The following is a 22,078-nucleotide window of genomic DNA, read 5'->3' on the forward strand; positions in this document are numbered from 1 at the left end:
ATAATTGAAAATGGTTGAAGAAGCTGTAAATGATGATGCTGATGGTGTATGCAAACTTTGATGGCATATTACACTGAGATATGATGACAATCATAATGGCGACTTCAGAGTAAAATTTAGTTTCTGTTACTGGGTCACAATAGATCGTAATATAAGTTCTCTCCATTAGACAATAAATGGATAAAATAGTAAGACGTCTTTAAAATTATAAAAACCACGTTAACATTTTTCTAAAAGATAATGTTTTAAAAACTCACCCTTCCACTAGAATCAGTAGCATTCAAATCCGTATCGCTGATACCAATGGCCAGCGCTCTCCTCAGCAGATCCCTGAGAGCCTGATCGTCCCCATCGCGGGCGGCCCCCAGCAGCGCCAACCCCCCTGGCGTGAGGGGCGGCTCCTGGGGGCCCTGGTTGGACGTGGGGGACAGCGTGCCTCTGACGTAGCGGCCAGTCGGGTGGACTCTGTCTCGGACACCTGGAAATTAGGGTAATAGATATTTAAAGATTATATCAATTTTCGCAATATTATAAGACAAGACACTAAAAACATTAAACCATCAAATCTATTTTTCCAAGGCTCTTTGATGCAGAGTTAGTGTTTTAAGCATAGCCATGGCAACTCTAGATTGAAATTTAAAATACAATTTTTTATTAAGCGAGAATGTCAAAAATTGACATATGGTATGTCATTCTATTCAGAATTTCATATTCTATCGAATAAAGTAAAAAAATACCGATGGTGCCATTTAAAAATCAAAAGTTGTAGTAATTTCCGGTGAAACAGGAAGTGACCAGAAACAATTGAATACGTCAATCAATTCTAATTTATGTCATATACTAACATACTAAACCTCGTTTTTTATGCGAAAAAATAAAAACTTATAGGGGTGAGCCACTTTTGAGACGCACCCGGTATACAAATTATAAAAGGCAACCTTTCTGTACAGGGTGAATCTTAAATAAGTGTAAATATTTTTAAGGTAGTATATTTCGACTCCAGAAACACGTCTATGAGGTTTTTTTCGTTTTATTTGAAAAACGATAAAGAAAAAATTTGTTCTTTTATCGAGATCTACCAGCCCTGAAAATATTTGCACTTTTTTAATACTCATCCTGTATAAATTTTTTTGTACTGTTTACAAGTGCGTTAAAACAAATGTTTTCAGGTTGCTAACAATCTACTAAAACTCACCTGGACTGACACTAACCGGTACTTCTACTGCTTCCGACTCGTAACCTCTCTTAGCCTGATGATGGTGCCGGAACTTTTCGAAACGTCGCGCTAGACTTTTCCGTCTTCGCGGCGGCGGCTTTTCCACGCGCTTTTCCTCCGCTTTGACGATGCCGCTCGTTATATTTCGCGTCGCGGCGACGATCGGTCGTTGACTGAAGACGGCGGCCGGCGTCGCTTTTTTCGTGTTTACGTCGCGCGAGCCGACGCCGACGTCGCTCTGGCGGCGTCGGGGTGGATCGGTGTCGGTGGCGCCATCGGGCGGTGGCAGGGTAAACCTGACGCGGCGAGGCTGGAAGAGATTTGTTAAAGGATATTTTAAAATAATCGAAAGGGTATTTATTATAGCCGGATTAATATAGAAAATCTGTCTCGGCGCGGCGGTTTTTTTGACTCGCACTCAGGGGATCGATTTGGTGTGGCCGATAAATCGCTGCGACTGTATCCTGCGATTGCGATATTAATATTTAAATATTGTACTAGGCATTATATTCAGAGTGTCATTTTCTATCGAATTAAGTAAAAAAATACCGAGGGTGCCATTTAAAAACTAACCAACTACAACTTTTGAGTTGTAGTCATTTCCAATGAAACAGGAAGTGATCGAAACGAATTGAATACGTCAATCAATCCTAATTTATGTCATATGCTTACATTTTCTCCAAATCTCGTTTTTATAAAAAAAATAAAAAAGTTATGGAGGCGAACCACTCTTGAGAAACACCCGGTATATTATTGATCGTGGCCCTAGAAAATAATACCTTCTCTATAAATAAATAAAATCAGAGAAAAAATGCCTTCGCAGTTTACTATAAAATGCTTCAATGGACCACAAAATTACATTGGCAGCAAATCGCAACTCCTAAAAATTGAAACTCGCAGATAGAAGGTTATCACGGTCCTAGTTTACAAAATCACAATCGCAACAAAGTGGCAAATCGCAGCAAAATTTCAAACCGCAACTATAGTAATATTAATTGCCTAAATTGAAACACGCAAATAGAGAAAATCGCAGTCGCAGTTTCCAGTGAGCGCCAATCGCAGGTTGTGATAGCGATTTTAAAATCGCTGCGATTAAATCGCAGTTTGCGATTTGTTACTCATCTCTACCGTCCAGAGAATTGATGAGAATATAAAATTTTTCCATTAACCTAATCCAACCATTCCATTAAATAATCCAACCTAACCAAAAATTGTATTTATGATAATTTCATTTATAAACACGCAAAACTAATTGAGAAATAGTATCGTTTGGTAATAATATTGGTAATAATTATTAAATATCTCTAAATAATTTTGTAAAATTTCACTTTGCAAAGTTTGTGAAAGTTTGAAAAAATATTAGACTTTAGAAAGTCACTCAGGTTCTACAGTGTAGTGCTACAAAATGTTCAAGATTTTATTTTTGAAGAACGCTCTCCGAGAACGATCGAGAATGTCGAGAGTTTATAATTAATTAGTGCAAAGAAATCAGGTTGGAAAATCAAACAGTTACAAATCATTCCAAATTTTCTCTTTTTTCTTATTATTCTCCAAAGAAATTCCTTATATGCATAGTTATATTACAGATTAACTATTAGCACTAGTCTTTGACTATATCCTGCAATTTGCAAATTAAATCGCCGGAAGTACCTACAATAGTATGTTGGGGAATACCCTAATTTTGGCGACAATGATCGGGTCCTTATTTTTCCGGCGTTATCACGTCGATCGCTAATTTTTTATAGAAATACCTAAAGTTGTCTAATATTGATACGGTAAATATAATAAATATGTCACTAAACTAAAATTAACTGACTTTTACATGATATCTTTCAACTTTTTGTATTGGAAAAACTGCATTGCGAGACTTTTTATTTCTTCTTTTTTATTTTATTGATGGGGATACTATTAATATTAATATAAACAAGGATATTAATAATAGATGTGTGAGAAACAGTTTATATTTACCTTCACCATTTTGTCAAGAATAAGTAAATATCGAAAACTACTGACTTTTCTTACCGGTCTGATAGGTCTGTCCTTATCCAAATCGTTGTTGCTCCAGGAATATTTTCGTTCTCTGGATATCTGAATATCACTGGCATTATCTATCAACGTCAAAGGTCCCGTCGTTGTAGCTTTGGCACCCATAGGACCATATCGTAAGGAAGGCAGTTCGCAAAATCGTTTGCTTGACAACTCTCGGTTGGGTTCTGATACATTTGTCTGTAACAAATAAATATAATAATTATTAATCGTTATAACAAGTTAAGACATATTTTTGCTTGATTAGAAATATAAAAATTTAATTGATTTGTCATATATCTTTGTTAATATTGTTGTAAGCAGTTACTTGTGCACAAAACTAAAGCAACGTACAGGAAGGCAAAACCTGTGCAAAACGCCTGACATGCACCTGTACCATAGGATCTATGAGAATGTGCCCAACAGCAGTAATGGAGATAATCCTAGACCTAACACCACTGCATATTGTTATTGGTTGATATACCAATGCGTAACTAAAAAAAATCAGCTTTAAACGTCAAGCAGTTTAAGCAGAATCATGATTACTCAATGGTCATATTTTATGAAACACCCTGTATAAATTTATAAAAAATCTTAAAATATGTAAAACAACAAAATAAAATATGCGTGTTTAAGAGTTTTTCCGAAAAACTCACTGATTTTTAGAGAAAGCTGAACAAATTAGGCAAAGAAAATAAAGTTTTTCTACCTCAAATAGAGCTCACCTAGGAATAGAAAGTAATGAAAGAGCAAACAATCTAGCGAACATTCCTCTAACCGGACTAGAACCTGTGCAAAACGTCTGACATGCATCTGCATCATAGGATCTATGAGAATGTGCCCAACAGCAGTAATGGAGATTATCCTAGACCTAACACCACTGCATATTGTTATTGGTTGATATACCAATGCGTAACTAAAAAAAATCAGCTTTAAACGTCAAGCAGTTTAAGGAGAATCATGATTACTCAATGGTCATATTTTATGAAACACCCTGTATAAATTTATAAAAAATCTTAAAATATGTAAAACAACAAAATAAAATATACGTGTTTAAGAGTTTTTCCGAAAAACTCACTGGTTTTTAGAGAAAGCTGAACAAATTAGGCAAAGAAAAAAAGTTTTTCTACCTCAAATAGAGCTCACCTGGGAATAGAAAGTAATGAAAGAGCAAACAATCTAGCGAACATTCCTCTAACCGGACTAGAACCGTTCTGCTTTCCAAGTGGAAACCAACTTAAATCAGAACTCACGAACATAAAAGACTCCATCCTGAACCTGGACTGGAATGGCAATCCCCAACGGTCTAAGACACTCGAAGAAATTTGTCAGGACTTACAACCGAGAAAAATCAAAGATTCTTTTTTTTGACTGAAGTACGAACAATCTTTGGGTTGTCACGGGGTTTTTAACAGGACACTCTCAATGAACCAAGGCAATGGAAGCAATGAAGAAACAACAGCAAATGTAGATTCTGAGGAGGAAATAGGAAAACACCAGGACACCACATCACTGAGCGCGCCTAGATGACAAGCATTCGTACCACAATTTTTAGTACGACTGACATCGGAGATGGAGAACCACCCTGTATTAAACCGTCTCAGCTACTGGCTTTTGTCAAAGCCCTGAGACTATATGATATAAGTTAACTAAACAAAGTGGGACCCAATTGATTTATAAGGTTGTACAGGGTGGCGCCTTTCATACGCCGCGGAAGCTCCAAGGAGAACGGTAGTTTATATCGAAATGAAATTTTGGCAGCTTATGAAGGTTAACTGAAAGCATTTTATAAAAATATATAAAATTATACAGGGTGTCCCCAACAAAAGTTACACATCCAAGTTGTGTTTTTTTCTAATGGAACATACATACTATATAGAAATTGATTTTCCATTCTAGGAAAAAAATAAAGGAAAGTTTTATTAAAGAAGCATATACCTAAAATCTAAGGATTTTGACATATTTCATATTTTGTGAAAATGAAGAGTAAATTTTAAATTTCGATAACAGCTACCTAAATTTTAGTTGACCTTGTATAGCCTAATATTTAATTACAGTAACCATTGAATTATTAAACCAAATTAAAATTTGACCCGAAAAGTTATACATGGTGAGACAAAATTAATATGGAATATCAGTCACTTTCAAAAGCAAGTTACTCCTTTATTTTAAATGGAACACCCAGTATATTTTCCGTTGTTCAATGGGGAATTGATATATCTTCAAAATATTATTAAGGTTGCCTACCCCTCAGACAAATATTTTCCTAGATATTTTAACTAATCAAAAACTTTACATTTTAGTTATGTTCTTCTTTTATAAAACTCACCTTTATTTTTCTCCCAGAATCCGAAAATCAATTAATATATAGGGTGTTCCTTTACAAAAAACACAACTTTGATATGTAACTTTTTTGGGAACACCCTGTAGAACTCTCTATATTTTAAGTGCTCTGAATTAACCTACATATGCTCACAAAATTTCATTTCAATGCAAACTGCCGTTCTCCTTGGAGCCTCCGCGGCGTATGACAGGCGCCACCCTGTAGTGATTAATTTTCTCCCTACCATATATAATCTACATCTAAACATCTAATATTGTTGTAAGTAATGCCTAGTGAGAGACAAATGAGTTACCTGTAGAGCGACGTTTAAATCAATTAAGTAAAGATCAAAACATAATCTAGTTAATATTCAATTTAACCTCTCATACCAAATTAATTGTTATAATAGACCATGAAATTCCCTGGAGGTTTAATATCTAGACCATAGCAAACGAGAATTTATTACTGTTGCTCTATAACCCTAACGCTAGAATATTGTGTATAATTCCTTAGGGATGCTGCTGTTTTTCCCTTTTTCGCGTGTCTTGGTCAAGGACAAACCAGTAATAAAAGGGAAAACAAAATAATTATACGGTACATGTCACCCCCGAGACCGTGACCTCGTACGTAGTAAATTAGAGTTTAGATAATTTTAAGTCTCTCAGTAATCGGAAATAAATTCATGATATCATGTTACAAACGTAAAATTATCAAAATCATCCTGATATAATAATATAACGTAGCAATTTCTCATTAGTTCTTACCCAAAATACAAATATCTGATACGCAAAAGTTGCAAAGAGTTGTTTGTCAAGTATAGAATAGATATCAATTCCAAGCCTTAGATTCCAAGCCAGTCTCAAGTGAGAACGTATTAAGGTTGATTCTCACTATACCTTCCGTTTCCATTCCATATCCATTCCCTATTAATTATTCATTTGATTGTATTCACGCTATACACAATGCTTCGTTTCCGTATCAGTTCCATATTTTTTTATTGTATAATTTATATCATTACGAAAGTTTTATTTTAAATAATATTTGTATCTTTGAAAAAGGTAATAGATTTAATTAAGAGGTGAAAGAATACATATCAGCAAAATGTTAACAGAGCTGGTACAAATGTAAGAACTTGACAACGCTGTTTCCGATACGCTTCAGTCCGTCCGCCAAAAAAATGTTTGGAAGGGAAGAATATGGAACGGAAGGGATACGGAACGGATAGTGTACATTATCCTATTCATTTACATGATATATTTTAGGTAAAAGGAAGGGAAACGGAAGGTAGCTGATACGGAAAGTATAATGAGAATCGACCTTTAGAGGGAAAGGATATGTCAAATTCAAACCGAAAATCGTAGCCCAGTAAATAAGGACACAAAAAGTCAATTCGTCGACCGTGACTTTTTAGGCGGATTATGTACCTTTTAGGGGTAGTTTTAGTGAAAAAAATTGTAACACCATGCTCGGCCAGCTTTGGCCGAAAAAATGACCCAATGACCCAAATGGAGCAAAAATCATTTTCTGGCAAATATCTGCTAAAATATGCAATTTACAAAATTTTTCTTGGAATAAAAAATGAAGCTTGGATCATTATCTACAAAAAAGGGCCAGACACTTTTTTTCGTAAAGGCTCGGAAAATGTTCTAAAAGTGTTTAGAAGTGTTTAGAAAAAAAGGCTCTAAAAGTGTTCAGAAGTCATATACCTAGAGGATTTTCATGATCAAATGTAATTTGATCATGAAAACATACATTCGTAAAATTGTTCGTAAAAAGAAACAAATTCGGCTATTCGTTATTATACAATTTTCTTTTGTTTACGACACTTTCCGGAAATCCCAAAAAAGCGGAAAAGCCACTCACGAATACTTGTTTTTTTTATTAAAATGTGATTAAACAAATACTTCAAACTTTGTGAGTTGCTTAAAGAGACTCTAAGAACAACTGTTAAAAAAATCTTGACAAATACGCCGAGTGAAAATATGAATAAGTTTGTAAAAATCTGAAAATTTTTGGGTTAAGGAATGTTTGCCCGTTTTTTTTATTTTCATAAAATATCACAAAAGTTCCAAATTTGATAGCTGTTGATTCTACCTTTTAAACAAACTTTGAATCATCAAAAAACATTAAATTTTATCCGAGGTATTAAACAATTTCGTGTTGATTAATCCCCACTAGGCCCAATATTGACCATTCAAAGTCATTCCATATTCTATATTCTACAAGAATATGTAGATATGTTTGAGATATATTTTAGAGGGCAGGTACGATATAGAATACCTAGTGGTACCTACCACTTGGGCAACCAGTTTCCCGAATAGCATCATTTACAGGGCTTTTGAAACAATTATCAAATTTCTGTTGAATTAACGCTAATAAAAATCTATGACAAATAGATAACATGTAGAAAAGGTCAAACTAAATATTCGCAATAATCACATCCCCAGTTCAAAAAAGTTGGTAATTCATCATTTATTTTCTATTTCTAATTACCTTGACAAACTGATCTAGACAATACTTATAAGGATAGATATTTTAATATCGATTCTACTATTCCTTTAATTACCTAAAGTTCACAAAGCACCGCATATAAACTGGCTGGCAAACGGGCGAAGTGTTCGAAATTAGAGACGAAGAAGCGTTAGGAGGTTTGTACCAGGCGCCGATTTTACACAACTTTTCTAATTCCAATTTGCGGCGTTAAACAAGAAATTTTCGTTTTGTACCGGAAATTGCCTATTTTATAGGACCAGTAAGAAATAAATAGTAAATGATCACTCATAGGGTACGCAAAAAAATACAACCAAATATAGGAAAACTGGATATACTCGTATGAGCAGGTTTTGTTCTACAATAAAGAACTGTACTAGAAAGAGAGGGGGGTGCTTTTTGACTATAGTAAAATATTTATAATATCAACTAATTTACAACAGCACAAGAGATACAGTCCTAAAGTTTCATTAAACTGTGAAAAATCTTTGTAGATTTGCCTCTTAGGATGACTTTTATACAGGTTGAGCCTTGAAAAAGTGGTAGCAGCAACCTCAATTATTCAGTTTTATTAATTTCGAAGTTTGACTTCATATAATGTAATTTTAACAGAAAGTTAACGGGTTTTGATAGACGTATCTGCTAAAAAACTATATGAACTCTCCATCAAAGGTATATAGACATTATGTTTTTTTATAAAATTAAGTATGTAATACTGTTCGGGTTGCTCTCAGAGGTCGGGTAAAGGCCGGCCCGGTGTGGCCGAAGAAAATATACATTATATTTCAGAAATCTGCCTAAGGCTTAGCCCGATCCTGTCGTGTTAAGTCACACCCAAAATTCCAAACACACGTGCTTTGGTTAAGGTTTGCAGAGCTTCAGCATTTGCCACAAAATAGCGAGCAATTTGTTACAAAACCATATAAATTATAAACTGACCGGCAAAAAAACCGGCCACTAAAAACTAGACCCAATTTCAAAGTTGGATTTCTCGCGAACCACTCATTAGATTCTGATGATTTTTCTTTTAAAGTGTAAATTAATTCCTTTTTAACGGATGCTACGTCATATACATATAGCGCATATACAAGGCACAACAATAAGACGAAGTTTTTTGCTCGAACTTTGTGACACCTTGTAGGGTACAGCAGCGGTAGTAGCTACTGCTAAATTAAATCACATTGTAGCCCCATCTTTTGTGAGCATTTTGTTTTCTTAATCACCACATTACCTCTTTTTGTATTGGAGATATGCCGTTTTAAAACGAACGTCTCGGAAAAATTCAGAATTCATCTCCGAAAAGGCAGAAAGTTTTATGTGTAAATAATCAAGGCGACATAGGTGAAAACGGATTTATGTAACAAATGTTGCTCGTATTGTGGCTTTAATTGAGGATGGCCGAACTCAACGTTGTCTCCAATACCCTGGGTATATTTCGAACAACAGTCCAGGATGCCTGGAATCGGTATATGGAAACGGGAAATTTCACAAGAGTGGATACTAGATATTAGTCCCTTTAAATTTCTTTACCTTTTTTTTTTTAATTTTCATGTTTTAGTTAGTTTACGTCTACGTTGTGATGTTTGATTTGATTTTAAAGCTTTTTTCGAGGCGTTTGTTTTAAAGCAGCGTATCTCCAATACAAACAGAGATAATGTCGTGATTAAAAAAATAAAATGCTCACAAAAGATGACGCTACAATGTGATTTGATTTAGCAATAGCTACTACAGTTGCTGCACCCTACAGGGTGTTACAAAGTTTGGACAAAAAACTTCGTCTTATTGTTGTGCCCTGTATATACTCAAAATAAATTTGGAATAAAAATTGCTGACGTAGCATCCGTTAAGAAGGAATTAATTTACAATTGAAAAAAAAAATCATCAAAATCTAATGAGTGGTTCGCGAGAAATCCAAATTTGAAATTGGGACTAGTTTTTAGTGGCCGGTTTTTTTTGCCGGTGAGTGTATATCACTGTAATCACAAAACTTCAATCTATTTCCGTGTTGTAACGGAATTTTAAATTATGTCTTGATTTTCGAGAAAATTTAGTCCAAACATAAGGAATATTTTGATGTTTAACCATGAAAATCTTAAAAATAAAGAAGTTGTCTAAAAATGTGCTACAATACGGATATAGTATAATCCTTTATCTTTAATTTCCTTCTTCATTTGTGTAAAACTACTTAGGCAGTTTTACATAAAACGTTAAATGTCGAACGCTAATTTTGATACTTTTTCGGACTAGTGAAATGGACTCTTAAAGACTAACAAACATAATTTTGTCTTTAATTCTTTTAGGTGTACTCGTAGATAGTTTTTTCTTCCTGAAATAGGACAGACCAAATTACTATTACGTGCTATTACCTTAAAAATACACTTCCTAGTAAATAATTTCCGAAACACTATCCGAATTTCCATAAATAATTCGATTTTATTCAAAGTTATTTTTTTCCTAAAGCCAAAAAGGAAGAAATTTGTCATTTCGAAATAAAATTATTCCGACTAAATTTCAGAAATTAATAAATACTAATGTATTCTACCTTGTGCCGTTGTGTCAACTGGATTTTTGGCTAATTATAGCTGACCTGCTTATATTTATCGTACCTCTAGATTTAGGTGAAGTTTAATTGATTCGCCTAGGGGTCAAGTTAACGATAGTAGGTATAAGATTTATGAACGATAAAGCCCTGTTTACCATAATCTCAAAGCCTCGATCAAAAAAGAAATTATATATAATCAATGTTTTACTTTTACTACAAAGAAAATATCTAGTTGTTAAACTCCACTCAGTATTTGTGGTCAACAACCTTTTTAATTCAATATGTATTGTTTTTAAGTTCAATATTTAGTTAGATACTATTTTTACAGAATTTTACCAAATTAAACTAGAACCGTTATACAGGGTGTCCCAGAAATATGTGCAGGTATTTTAACTGGTAGGAGCCCATGTAGACCAGTCAAATAAGATCTATTATAGGGGTCACTTGGTAAAAAGTATAGGAAAGCTAATTATGGTTTTAATTTGTTCAGTTGACATGAAAGATAAGTATCGTAGTTTTGCACGGTTGCTCGACCGCCGCTCGACTCAGGAGGACCAAAAGATGGTAAAATTCTTGAACTTTCTTTAAAATTTCGCCTATAATTCCAAAACATTGCGGTCTAGCCAATATTTCACTATTACAAAAATTAAAGACCATTAAATTCTGCGTATGATGAGTATCAATTCGTTCAATTCGATCTACGGCAGAAGTCAAAAGATGAATAATGATCAAATTTACTTATTTTGCTGATAAACGCATTAAAGTGACATTTAAACGGTCATCACGCGAAAATGATCATTCTAAATATATTAAACCATACCACAACAATTGCAGAGCATCAAATTAGCATTTTACATCAAGTAATACGTGCTGGGGTAATTGAAAAATTTCGCGTTCTGTCCAATTCTCCAGGAAATTACTTAAGAAGTGGTATTCTGAATTAAATTAATACACATGTATATTTAATTAACATTAAAATTATTGTATACTAAATTTTGCTAATACTACATAATATATACGAAATATTCTTCTTAAGCTACAATCACGATAATGTCTATATCTTCATGGCGGGTTCATCCATGAAAAAATTTTGCCATTGAAATAGAAATCTAAAAAATAATTTTTTTTTGTAAAATACCACTGGATCTAAACCAGACGGAAACTAGCTTGTCAATAATTTTTTACTTCTAAAACAAATTTGCCTAATGTTGTGTTCGGCAAATTTGGTTTACAAGTAACTCACTAGCTAGTTTGCGTTTGGATTCTATGCAGCGTTGTTTTACCAAAAATTGCTTTTTATTTTTTAGAGTACTCTTCCAATGGTCTTTTTCAAGGAATAATGGTATATCCTTACAAATAGGCCTTGAAGTCGAGGAGCCATAGCCAGTCACATTTGGCTTATGAATCTCTTTCAAAACTGACTTGTTTGACATTTTGGCAAAGATCGTGATATCATCTTCTCCGTAATCTGTAACGTCCTGCATGAATATCCTTTACATTCAAAGCAGATCACCGAACAGTTCATTCCTGCTTTCTGAAAACTGCAACGACCTTGGCATTCCGTAGAGCATTTGCAGGTGACGTTCTTGAGTTTTTTGGAGGTGCTACTTCCTTCATGGTGGGTATGGGTAGCAAGCCGTATTTTCATATTTGTCTTGACTGCTACTTTGGCGAACTTTTTTTTACAATTATGACTTGTGTACAAAAACAAAACTTGCAGTGTACCGAGCAATTATAATCCCTACCATGTTATATAGGAGTGAAAGCTGGGTGCCGTACCGCTGACACATGAACGCATTAAACAAGTTGCAACAGAGACATCTTAGACAACTCTTAATAATAAAATGGTTCCATCATGTCTCAAACGTATCGGTCCTTGAAAAAGCTAACTGCGAGAGTATTGAAGTTATGGTTACAAAATCCCGCTTAAGATGGGCTGATCACGTATGCAGAATGCAAGAAAACCGCATACCTAAATCTCTGCTTTACGGTGAGCTTGTAGACGGTAAGAGGAGGCCGGGTGGACAACTGAAAAGGTACAAGGACATTTTCCACGAAAACTTAAAGGGGATTAACATGCAGAATGAGTGGGAAGAAGCAGCTCAGAATAGAACTCATCGGAGAAGAGTTGTAAACTCAATTAACAGCGACAACCAAAAAGTAAAGAGGCAACAAAGCAATGAGATTTTTGAATGTCCGGAGTGCGGTAGGCAGGCAGATAACATCATGTATCGGGCTTGTCAGTCACAGAAAAGCTCATGAAAGAAAACGCTTTGCGTGACCATCTTCTGATGCGTGTCAAATACTCGTCAGCGAGTAATGGCTGTATGTATGTATGTACTTTGGCGAACATATCGTATCTTATATTGTCTAATAAGTTAACATATGTTTTCGATGATTACCACAAATGGCTACTAGGTATCTTATCCCAGCAGTATCTATCTCATCAGCACAACCTTTATTATTTTTGAAGTCAACAACTAGTTATTTCAACAACTAGTTATCATTTTGTGTAAATTAAAACAAATCTCAGAAATTTGCCCATAATGGAAACTTATCTTAGATCAGAAAGAATTTATTGTTATGATTCTATTAATTGCAAATAATCTTAATCGAATCGAGATATCTTATTGTGAAACAATAAAGCTGCGATTTGGATATTTTATTCTCAGGAGACTTCAAATTTAAAAAAACCTGTATATCCTATTAAAAAAACACCTCTTAATATGTTCACTAGCTGAAGTTCAAACAACCTTATCGTTATTCAGATTATGTACTTTTTTATTTAGGATATCAAATACTCTTTGTTCTGACTGTTTAAAGAAAAAGAAATAAATAAAACTGAATATATAGAAACCTCAAGTTGGATGAAATCGCATAAAGTTTTCTATACTGTGCCTTATTTATGCAAAATTACCACTTGAACTTTACGGAATAATTTTTAAGTTTTGCACCGAGCTTCGTGTGAAATCGTCATTAGATAAACTTTACAAAGTTGGCAACCTTTTGTAAATTAACCGTGAATCGCACGAAAAGCTCTAAATATAACCCAAATTTAAATTTTACCAAAAAATAAAACGTTAATTTCTTTATTTTGGCTAATGCAATTATAATCTATAAATCCGTAGACTCAGGCATTTAATGGTTTTAAGACAAATGCGATAATTACTTTATTACATTTTTCAAAATTGGGTGTAATCTACAGGGTGTTTCAAAAAACATGTGCCATCTCTCGTGCGGAGATTCCTCAGGTAAAAATAAGATTATTTATTTTTTATATCAACATATATTTTAAATGAAACACCCTGTATTTTGTATCATAACAACAGAGTTTTGTTTAATCTTTTTGTTTTATTAAGCACTTCTTATACCTAAAATCGATATTTAATGAGAAAATTGTGTCAATACACAATAGGTTTTACAAGTCGCAGTGTTATCATATTAAATTATTAAACAAACAACAAGAACTTTTTACGTTTAGATTAATTTTAAAAAGTGTATAGTATTTCAGTTGATATTCATTTCTAACTAAAATCTCCATCTAAAATATAAACAATTTTCTCATATATAGATTAGAAAATTGCATGAAGTTAAGCGTATAAAAGCATACAACTAAAAGCTTGACGTTAAATTCTATTACTATAAAATTTCGTGCGTGTTAAACAATCATTACAATTTTAAAAACAAACAATATTTATTACACTTACAACGAAAATTACCTCCTTAATACAGGGATGAATGGCTGAACCGTTTTTCGAGATAACCATCGCTTCTAAAATTAGAGAAAACAATATTGAACACTCAAGAATTAAAATGAAAACAACGAAGAAACAAATAATAGTGCTGAAATAAATATTCAAAATATCTAATATTTTAGGTGAATAATAATGTTAAAAAACCTTACTTGCAAGGAATAAAACAGGAAAGTAACTTTAATAATGAAGCAGGAAAAGAACAAACTAAACAGTATAGCATAAAAAGTGACAAAAAACTAAATAAAAAAGAAATTTTCATAATTTAAACTAAAAGTATATTAATTAAATCAAAGGAACATATAAATCTTATTGACAAAGAATCAAAAACAGGGAATAAAACAAATACCCAATATTAGATATAAAAAGAATATGGAAAAGCATATCATACCAATTAAAATTATTTAAAAGAAGTTAAAATTATTTATAAAAAAATAAGTTTATAAATATAAAAACATTAAAATTAAGAATAAAAACTAAATAAATACATTTAGAAAACGAATTTTTAAATAAATATTAAACAATTAAATGAAAATGTGTATTAAACAAAACCAGAAAAAAACTAGTTGACATAAAATAATACATACGCAAATAAATCTTATTCTAAATAGAAAAAAACATTATTAAGAATAATGAGATTAAATAACTTGAAAAGAAGTAACTACTAATCTGTAAAAAGAAGTAACTACTAAAAATTGTTTATAACTAACAAGTTTATAAATAAATAAATCTTTGAAGAACTGTTGACACAGAGTTAAACTAAAGCAGAATAAATACGTGATAAAATAACAACTATAGAATAAAAAATAACAAAAACTTAAAAAAAATCTTTAAATAAATAATAAACATTCAAACTAAAATATAATAAATAAAACCAGGAAAAAGAATCTGGTGACATAAAATGAAACAAAGGCAATAAATATTATCAAAAAAATAAAATTAATAAAATTATCTACTAATAAATGTTTCAAACTAACAAGTTTAAAGAAATAAAAATTTGCATGAAAGAACTGTTAATGTAGTGTGAGTAAACAAAAACAAAATAAATACTTTTTGCGTTTTTGTGTGAAAACAAACAAGCAAATGAACACATTAAACAGCTATAGAATAAAAAATTACAAAATATTTAAAAAAAGCTTTAAATAAATATTAAACATTCAAACTAAAATATAATAAACCAGTAAAAAAATGACCGAAAAAAGAAAAAAAAATCCAGTAAAAGGTTATTTAAAAAAACATCTACTAAAAACCTTTTAAACTGAGAGAGTTAAAAACTTGTTAATTGTCAAGGACCGTTACCCAAAAAAAACAAAACGGAGTAAATAAGCAAAAAAGTTTCTTAAAGACCGTTTTTGCGTGAAAACAAACTAGAAAACAAGCAAACTAAACAGTTATGTAGAGCGAAAAAGTAATTAACCTGCCCTTAGCGACGTTAATGAGGAACGAGCGCGTTTGAATAGAGCCTGAAAAGGCGCTCTGGCCGGCTCAAAGTTCGCGTTTATTACTGCGAGATTTGAAGAGCGTAAAATGGCGCGTTCTTGAGGCCTTTCGTGGCGGCCTGCCGGCGCAATAAACCCTGTTTTTAAGGGCGCTAAAATACCGGGACGCCTCAAAAAGTTCTGTCATAATTTACCAAGACACCGACTTATACTTGCCTAACAAAAATAATTTTGATAATATTGTTTAATCTGGCAATTGAAAAACGCCAAAAATAAAAACAACAGTTTAGTTCACAGAAGGATAGCTAACCCAAGTAGCATTCTTGTACACATTTTAGGTAATGGTATTATTATGGTAATTTTTAGGTAAATTAACGACATTACTAACATAATCATCAGTGGTAAAATATGTCTTTTTGCGGACGACACTAGCTTCACTTGGAGCAAGAAGGACGCCACGGCACTTCATAGGATTATATCAAATGATTTAATCACCATTAAATCTTGGCGCGATTCGAACCTCCTGAGTCTCAACATTTCTAAAACTAAAGCTTTATTGTATGAAATCTCGCTGCAGCCTTTTGTACTTAACAACACCACCATTGACGTCGTAAAATCTGTAAAATTCTTAGGGCTTGTTGTACACAATTCTCTAAAATGGGACATGAATATCGACGCTTTGTCGAAAAAATTAAGCTCTGCCTGTTTTGCATTAAGATCTGTTTCTAAGGAACTTAACTTGTCAGTGGCTAGAATTGTTTATTATTCACTTTTTTTAAGTCGCACCTCAGATATGTCCTTCCATTCTGGGGTACGTGTTGTGCGACTCAATTTGACCGCAGTTTCAAGCTCCCGAAGAGAGCTAGCTGTTCGATATTCACTGATGGGACTAAACAGCAGAACTCATTGCCAGGACTTTTTTAAAGAATTAAAAATATTAACTCTTCCTTTCTTATTTATATTTGAATCCGTTTGCTTAATACGTAAGCATGTATCAGCTTCTCAAGAAAGGCCATCTCACACTTATCCGCTCAAGAACGCGGAGCAAGATCTTTATCTACCTACCCCACGGTCAGAGTTAGTTAAAAGTTCAATATTATACAACTCGAAAAAAATGCACAATCACCTGCCATTTGAAATCAAACCATAATATCGTTTTCTTCATTTCGCAAAGCATTGAAATCTTATTTACTAGACAAGGCTTTCTACGCCGTAAATGATTTATATTTTGATAATCGAATTTGATCTTGTAAACACTGGTCTTATATTTGCTATTACTATATTTACTATAAACCTACTAAATATTTTTGAATATTATTTTTATTTTTTTTATTCTTTGAATTTTCAATTTAATAATAATTTATGTCCTTTGAAGTTCCTATGATACAACATTTTAATGAACAGTGCTTTCCATAAAATCAATAAAATAAAAAATATACGAAATAATATACATGTACTGATTTCTTTCGAAAATCGACAACTATGAAACTATGAACCCTTGCCGGACACAAACGGTACATTGTGAGACAGGAAATTGTATAGAGAAACAAGCCCTATAACATAGGATACAAGATTTTAATGAGCAATGCTTTCCATAATATCAATATAGTGAAAAATATACGAAATAATATACATGTACTGATTTCTTTCGAAAATCGACAACTATGAAACTATGAACCCTTCCCGGACACAAACGGTACATTGTGAACCAGGAAATTGTAGAGAGAAACAAGCCCTATAACATAGGATACAACATACAACATTTTAATGAACAGTTCTTTCCATAAAATCAATAAAATAAAAAATATACCAAATAATATACATGTACTGATTTCTTTCGAAAATCGACAATTATGAAACTATGAACCCTTCCCGGACACAAACGGTACATTGTGAACCAGGAAATTGTAGAGAGAAACAAGCCCTATAACATAGGATACAACATACAACATTTTAATGAACAGTTCTTTCCATAAAATCAATAAAATAAAAAATATACCAAATAATATACATGTACTGATTTCTTTCGAAAATCGACAATTATGAAACTATGAACCCTTCCCGGACACAAACGGTACATTGTGAACCAGGAAATTGTAGAGAGAAACAAGCCCTATAACATAGGATACAACATACAACATTTTAATGAACAGTTCTTTCCATAAAATCAATAAAATAAAAAATATACCAAATAATATACATGTACTGATTTCTTTCGAAAATCGACAATTATGAAACTATGAACCCTTCCCGGACACAAACGGTACATTGTGAAACAGGAAATTGTAGAGAGAAACAAGCCCTATTACTAAATGTCATGTAAGGAAAATCATCGCAATTCAGATTTAATCTAAAAGGAGTCACAAATGAAGTGAATAGTTTCCTAGTCTAGAGGCATGCCAAAATGTTTATAATATACTCCACGTGAAAAAATCCACGAAGATTGTAAATTTAAACAGAAACGACCTAAAGGCATTTTTTTAATCAAACGGTATAGAACATTAAAAAAAATACTCGAAATTTTTCAACATTTATGCATCAATATTACGTAAACAGAATTTACACATACAATGCATTTTTTAAATATCCTTAAGATTGCCAAGTTCATTCTTAATACCTGTTTTAAAATATGCACTTATGCAAATTCTATGTTGTAAACGGAACCAAAAAAAGAGGTTTAATTTAAGATTAATAGGACAAACTATTAATAGACAAGGACTATTCTTATCAAAGGAAAATGATCTGAAACATTTTTCATAGACGTTCCAGATATGACGCATATCACCCACACAATATGCAAATTCTTTAAATTAATGATGTGTTTCATTAACACAAAACAGTAATAACATAATTAAAATACACACCTTTTTTACAGTACCTAGACAAGAATAAAACGTTTCTGTTTGTCTAATACTAATTTACATATATCGTTTTCTAACCGAAGTACAGGGTGTCCCATTTTGGTTGAAATCATACGGTATCTCCGTTATTAGTGAAGATAGAAGGGTGCGGTTTGCACAAACCTCTCTCACTTTTTTGTCAAACGGAAGATGCCGTAAACAACATTTTCATAGCACTCTTCGTTTCCGAGCTACAGGGTCTTTTTGAAAATTTTGCAATTTGGGACACCTCCTGTATCTCTGTTATTGTTAAAGCTATCGAGAAGACGAAAACTGTTTATTGTAGAACTTTTTACGTAGAATACAGTGGCGTAGTCTGTTTTTCTACCAAAAAAAGTTATGTTTTTTTAAATGGAAAACACCCTGTATATTTATAAATCATATGATCTGTCTTGCCATAAGCTTCTCAAAAATATATATCACTCTATATTTATTTTCACTATTTACTGCAATATTTAAAAGTTTTTATTAAAAGATCATATTTATTAGTAGGCCATGATTGATAATAAAAGAAACTAAAGAATTATTAAAAGTATACTGCTATCTGTCTCTTGTTCTAATTTACGTGAAATAATACTTTCAGCAAGATGGGGAACATTCCCCCTCATAACTATGGAAATATTAGAATACTGTTAAATTATTATATTTCAAATCAATGAATTGGAAACAATGAACGCATATTGATAGCCTCCTCGATTCCCGGATTTCGCCGTTCTCGATTTCTGATTTTGGGGATTTTTGAAATACGAAATATATCGTGGGCACTACAACAATGTCGAACACCTGAAAATGCTTTAATAATTCAAGATTTAGATATTTGCAAACCCATCCCGTTATAAAAAAAAAGAAAAATATATTCACAGTTTCAGTGGTAACAGTTATTTCAAAAGTAAAATATATCAATCCCAAATAAATTTTAATATGTGTATGACTATTTTAGTAAATACCATTTTGATTTTTTGTTATTTATCACGGCCTACTAATAAGAAAATTATATATTTTAAATATTACAGTAAATAGTTAAAATAAATATAGAGTGATATATATTTTTGAGAAGCTCGTAGCAAGACAGATCATATGATTTATAAATATACAGGGTGTTCCATTTGAAAAAACATAACTTTAGTTCATATTTTCAAAAATATTTTTTTGGTAGAAAAACAGACTATGCCACTGTATTCTACGTAAAAAGTTCTACAATAAGCAGTTTTCGCCTTTTCGATACCTTTAACAATAACAGAGATACAGGGGGTTTCCCAAATTGCAAAATTTTTGAAAAGGCCCTGTAGCTCAGAAATGAAGAGGGCTATGAAAATTTTGTTTGCAGCATCATCCGTTTGACGAAAAAGTGGGACAGGTTTGTGCAAACCGCACCCTTCTATCTTCACTAATAACGGAGATACCCTATGATTTCAACCAAAATGGGACACACTGTACATACAGTAAAAAAATCGTAAAAACAGGGAAAAATAATATTTATAATTATTTAAAATTTAAATATTCTATTAATACGAGGGATGTCTTTTAAATTATGCATAATACAGAGGTAGAAAAAACAGTAGATAATAGTAGTAAACTCAGCAATTAATTCCGGCAAACATATAGATATGTACCAATCAGCAGTAACTGTTCTCTGATCTTAGAAGTTACTGTTACAAGCGAAATAAAAAGCCACTGACATGCAAATAGCCATTTCTGTATCTCAGAAGCAAACCATTTTGTAACAGTTTTGAGAAAAACAGAGTTTAAGTTATCTTTTGAAGTTATTTCCCAATTACTCGGTTATATTTAATCCGATGATAGATGACTGTAATACTAATATATGGTATATGAATAACTTATTTTGAACCTAAATGAAATGTAAAACAGTTTTATAAATAAAGTATACCAAAATTTTTTGGAGCGACCTAATATAATTTGTATGTTAAGGTGCGTACTCAATAGAGCATTTTGGTCCGAACGAACCAAGCGAGCCGAGCGTGCACGAACGAACTCAATAAGGAAAAGATCGCGATGTTCAGAGTGCTTGATGCGTTCGCTGTGTTCCCACGTTCAGTTGTATTGAATTTTTATTCGCGCTTTGAATCTCTACGTCACCGTTCTGCATCGAGTGTGTCCATGGACCCGGAAGATACTATTATCGTTGCTGGTGCTTTTTTCGTTATACAAAATATTACTATTCCATTAAAAAAAACAAGCTTTATTGTTATATTCGTTATAATTTGTGTAAATGTACCTTTTCCCGTTCCAATAGATTTTTTTCCTTTAGCCTTCTCCCTTCTGAAACTTGCCAGAAGACTTTCAATTTTTTTTTTGCTTCTCCAGAAGCACATCCCATGATCTCATCTATCTGCCTCCACGCATCAAACTTCTTAACTTTATTATAGTATAATCCATCCTTTGGATTCTCTCTCTCTCTCCAAAGCACTGGATATTGTTCATAAATGTCTATTAACTGAAGGCACTTTTCTCTATTCCACTCCATTTCGTTTGAGCAAAGAAAAATCAAAACAATGAAAATTTTTAGCCACGAATGCTCCAAATAGGACGAACACTATGAACGCAACGAACCTCCGTACCCACTGAACAACGCATACCCTTTGAGCAAAATGCATGTACTGACAAGCCGGCGAAAATGTTTGGCGCGCTCGGTTCGGTGAAATTTTGCTCGCGAACACGTATTCACTTGCCGAATTCGGCTCTGCGCGCTCGGCTCGTTTGGTTCGTTCGGAACAAAATGCTCTAGTGAGTACGCACATTTAGAAAAAAAAACAAAATTTACAGGATTTAACTTATTCTACATATAACTTAATATTCACTTATACAGGGTTGTTCACCACATACGACACGGAGTATTGTAACTAAACGATTAGATTTTTACAAATTGTAAGTTTTGGGTTCGTTGAAGGACTATTAGAGCTACAATTTAAAAATATTTTTACAAGATACACAGTGTCCCAAATTTTACACATTTATAAAATAAATAAATATTATAGTTGTATTTCTTTAAATGGAACTCCCTGTATATTATTCTATTTTTAAATTCTACGATTAAAATAAAGGTAAATTTGATTAAGGTTTACAACCTTACCGTTTTTGAAATATTTTCAATTTTATGAAATTGCAGTAAAAATGTTACGGCTTCATTTCTCCAAGGGTATAAAAGTTTTTAATACTAAATATTTACTGAAGATTATTTATTGATCAGATATTGTGTTGCAATAATAAAAAATTTACTACCTTATACAGAGTGTCCAAAAATTTATATTAAATAATAACTAGCTTTAAACGGCAATAACTTGTTTAATTTAAATGGAACACCCTATATATTTTACGTGAATCAGATGCACAATGTAATTGTCTATCAAATGGTATTGTTCCATTTTTTACC

General features: G+C 32.6%; 1 protein-coding gene across 1 annotated transcript in view; it reads right to left on the minus strand.

The window, feature by feature from the left end:
- The window catches only part of LOC115875522 (ankyrin repeat domain-containing protein 33B-like), a 185,134-nt gene that overhangs the window by 160,322 nt on the left and 2,734 nt on the right, over nt 1-22,078 (minus strand). Inside the window, exons 2-5 of the mRNA XM_030891001.1 lie at nt 14,304-14,368; nt 3,239-3,442; nt 1,196-1,526; nt 258-478 (exon numbers count right to left, since the gene is read on the minus strand). Coding sequence (XP_030746861.1) covers nt 258-478; nt 1,196-1,526; nt 3,239-3,442; nt 14,304-14,363 — 816 coding nt within the window. The 5' untranslated portion in view covers nt 14,364-14,368. The remainder of the gene's footprint in view (nt 1-257; nt 479-1,195; nt 1,527-3,238; nt 3,443-14,303; nt 14,369-22,078) is intronic.

The sequence above is a fragment of the Sitophilus oryzae genome, unplaced genomic scaffold (assembly GCF_002938485.1).
Source record: "Sitophilus oryzae breed Bouriz unplaced genomic scaffold, Soryzae_2.0 scaffold_1389_pilon_pilon, whole genome shotgun sequence".
Taxonomy (NCBI): Eukaryota; Metazoa; Arthropoda; class Insecta; order Coleoptera; family Curculionidae; genus Sitophilus; species Sitophilus oryzae.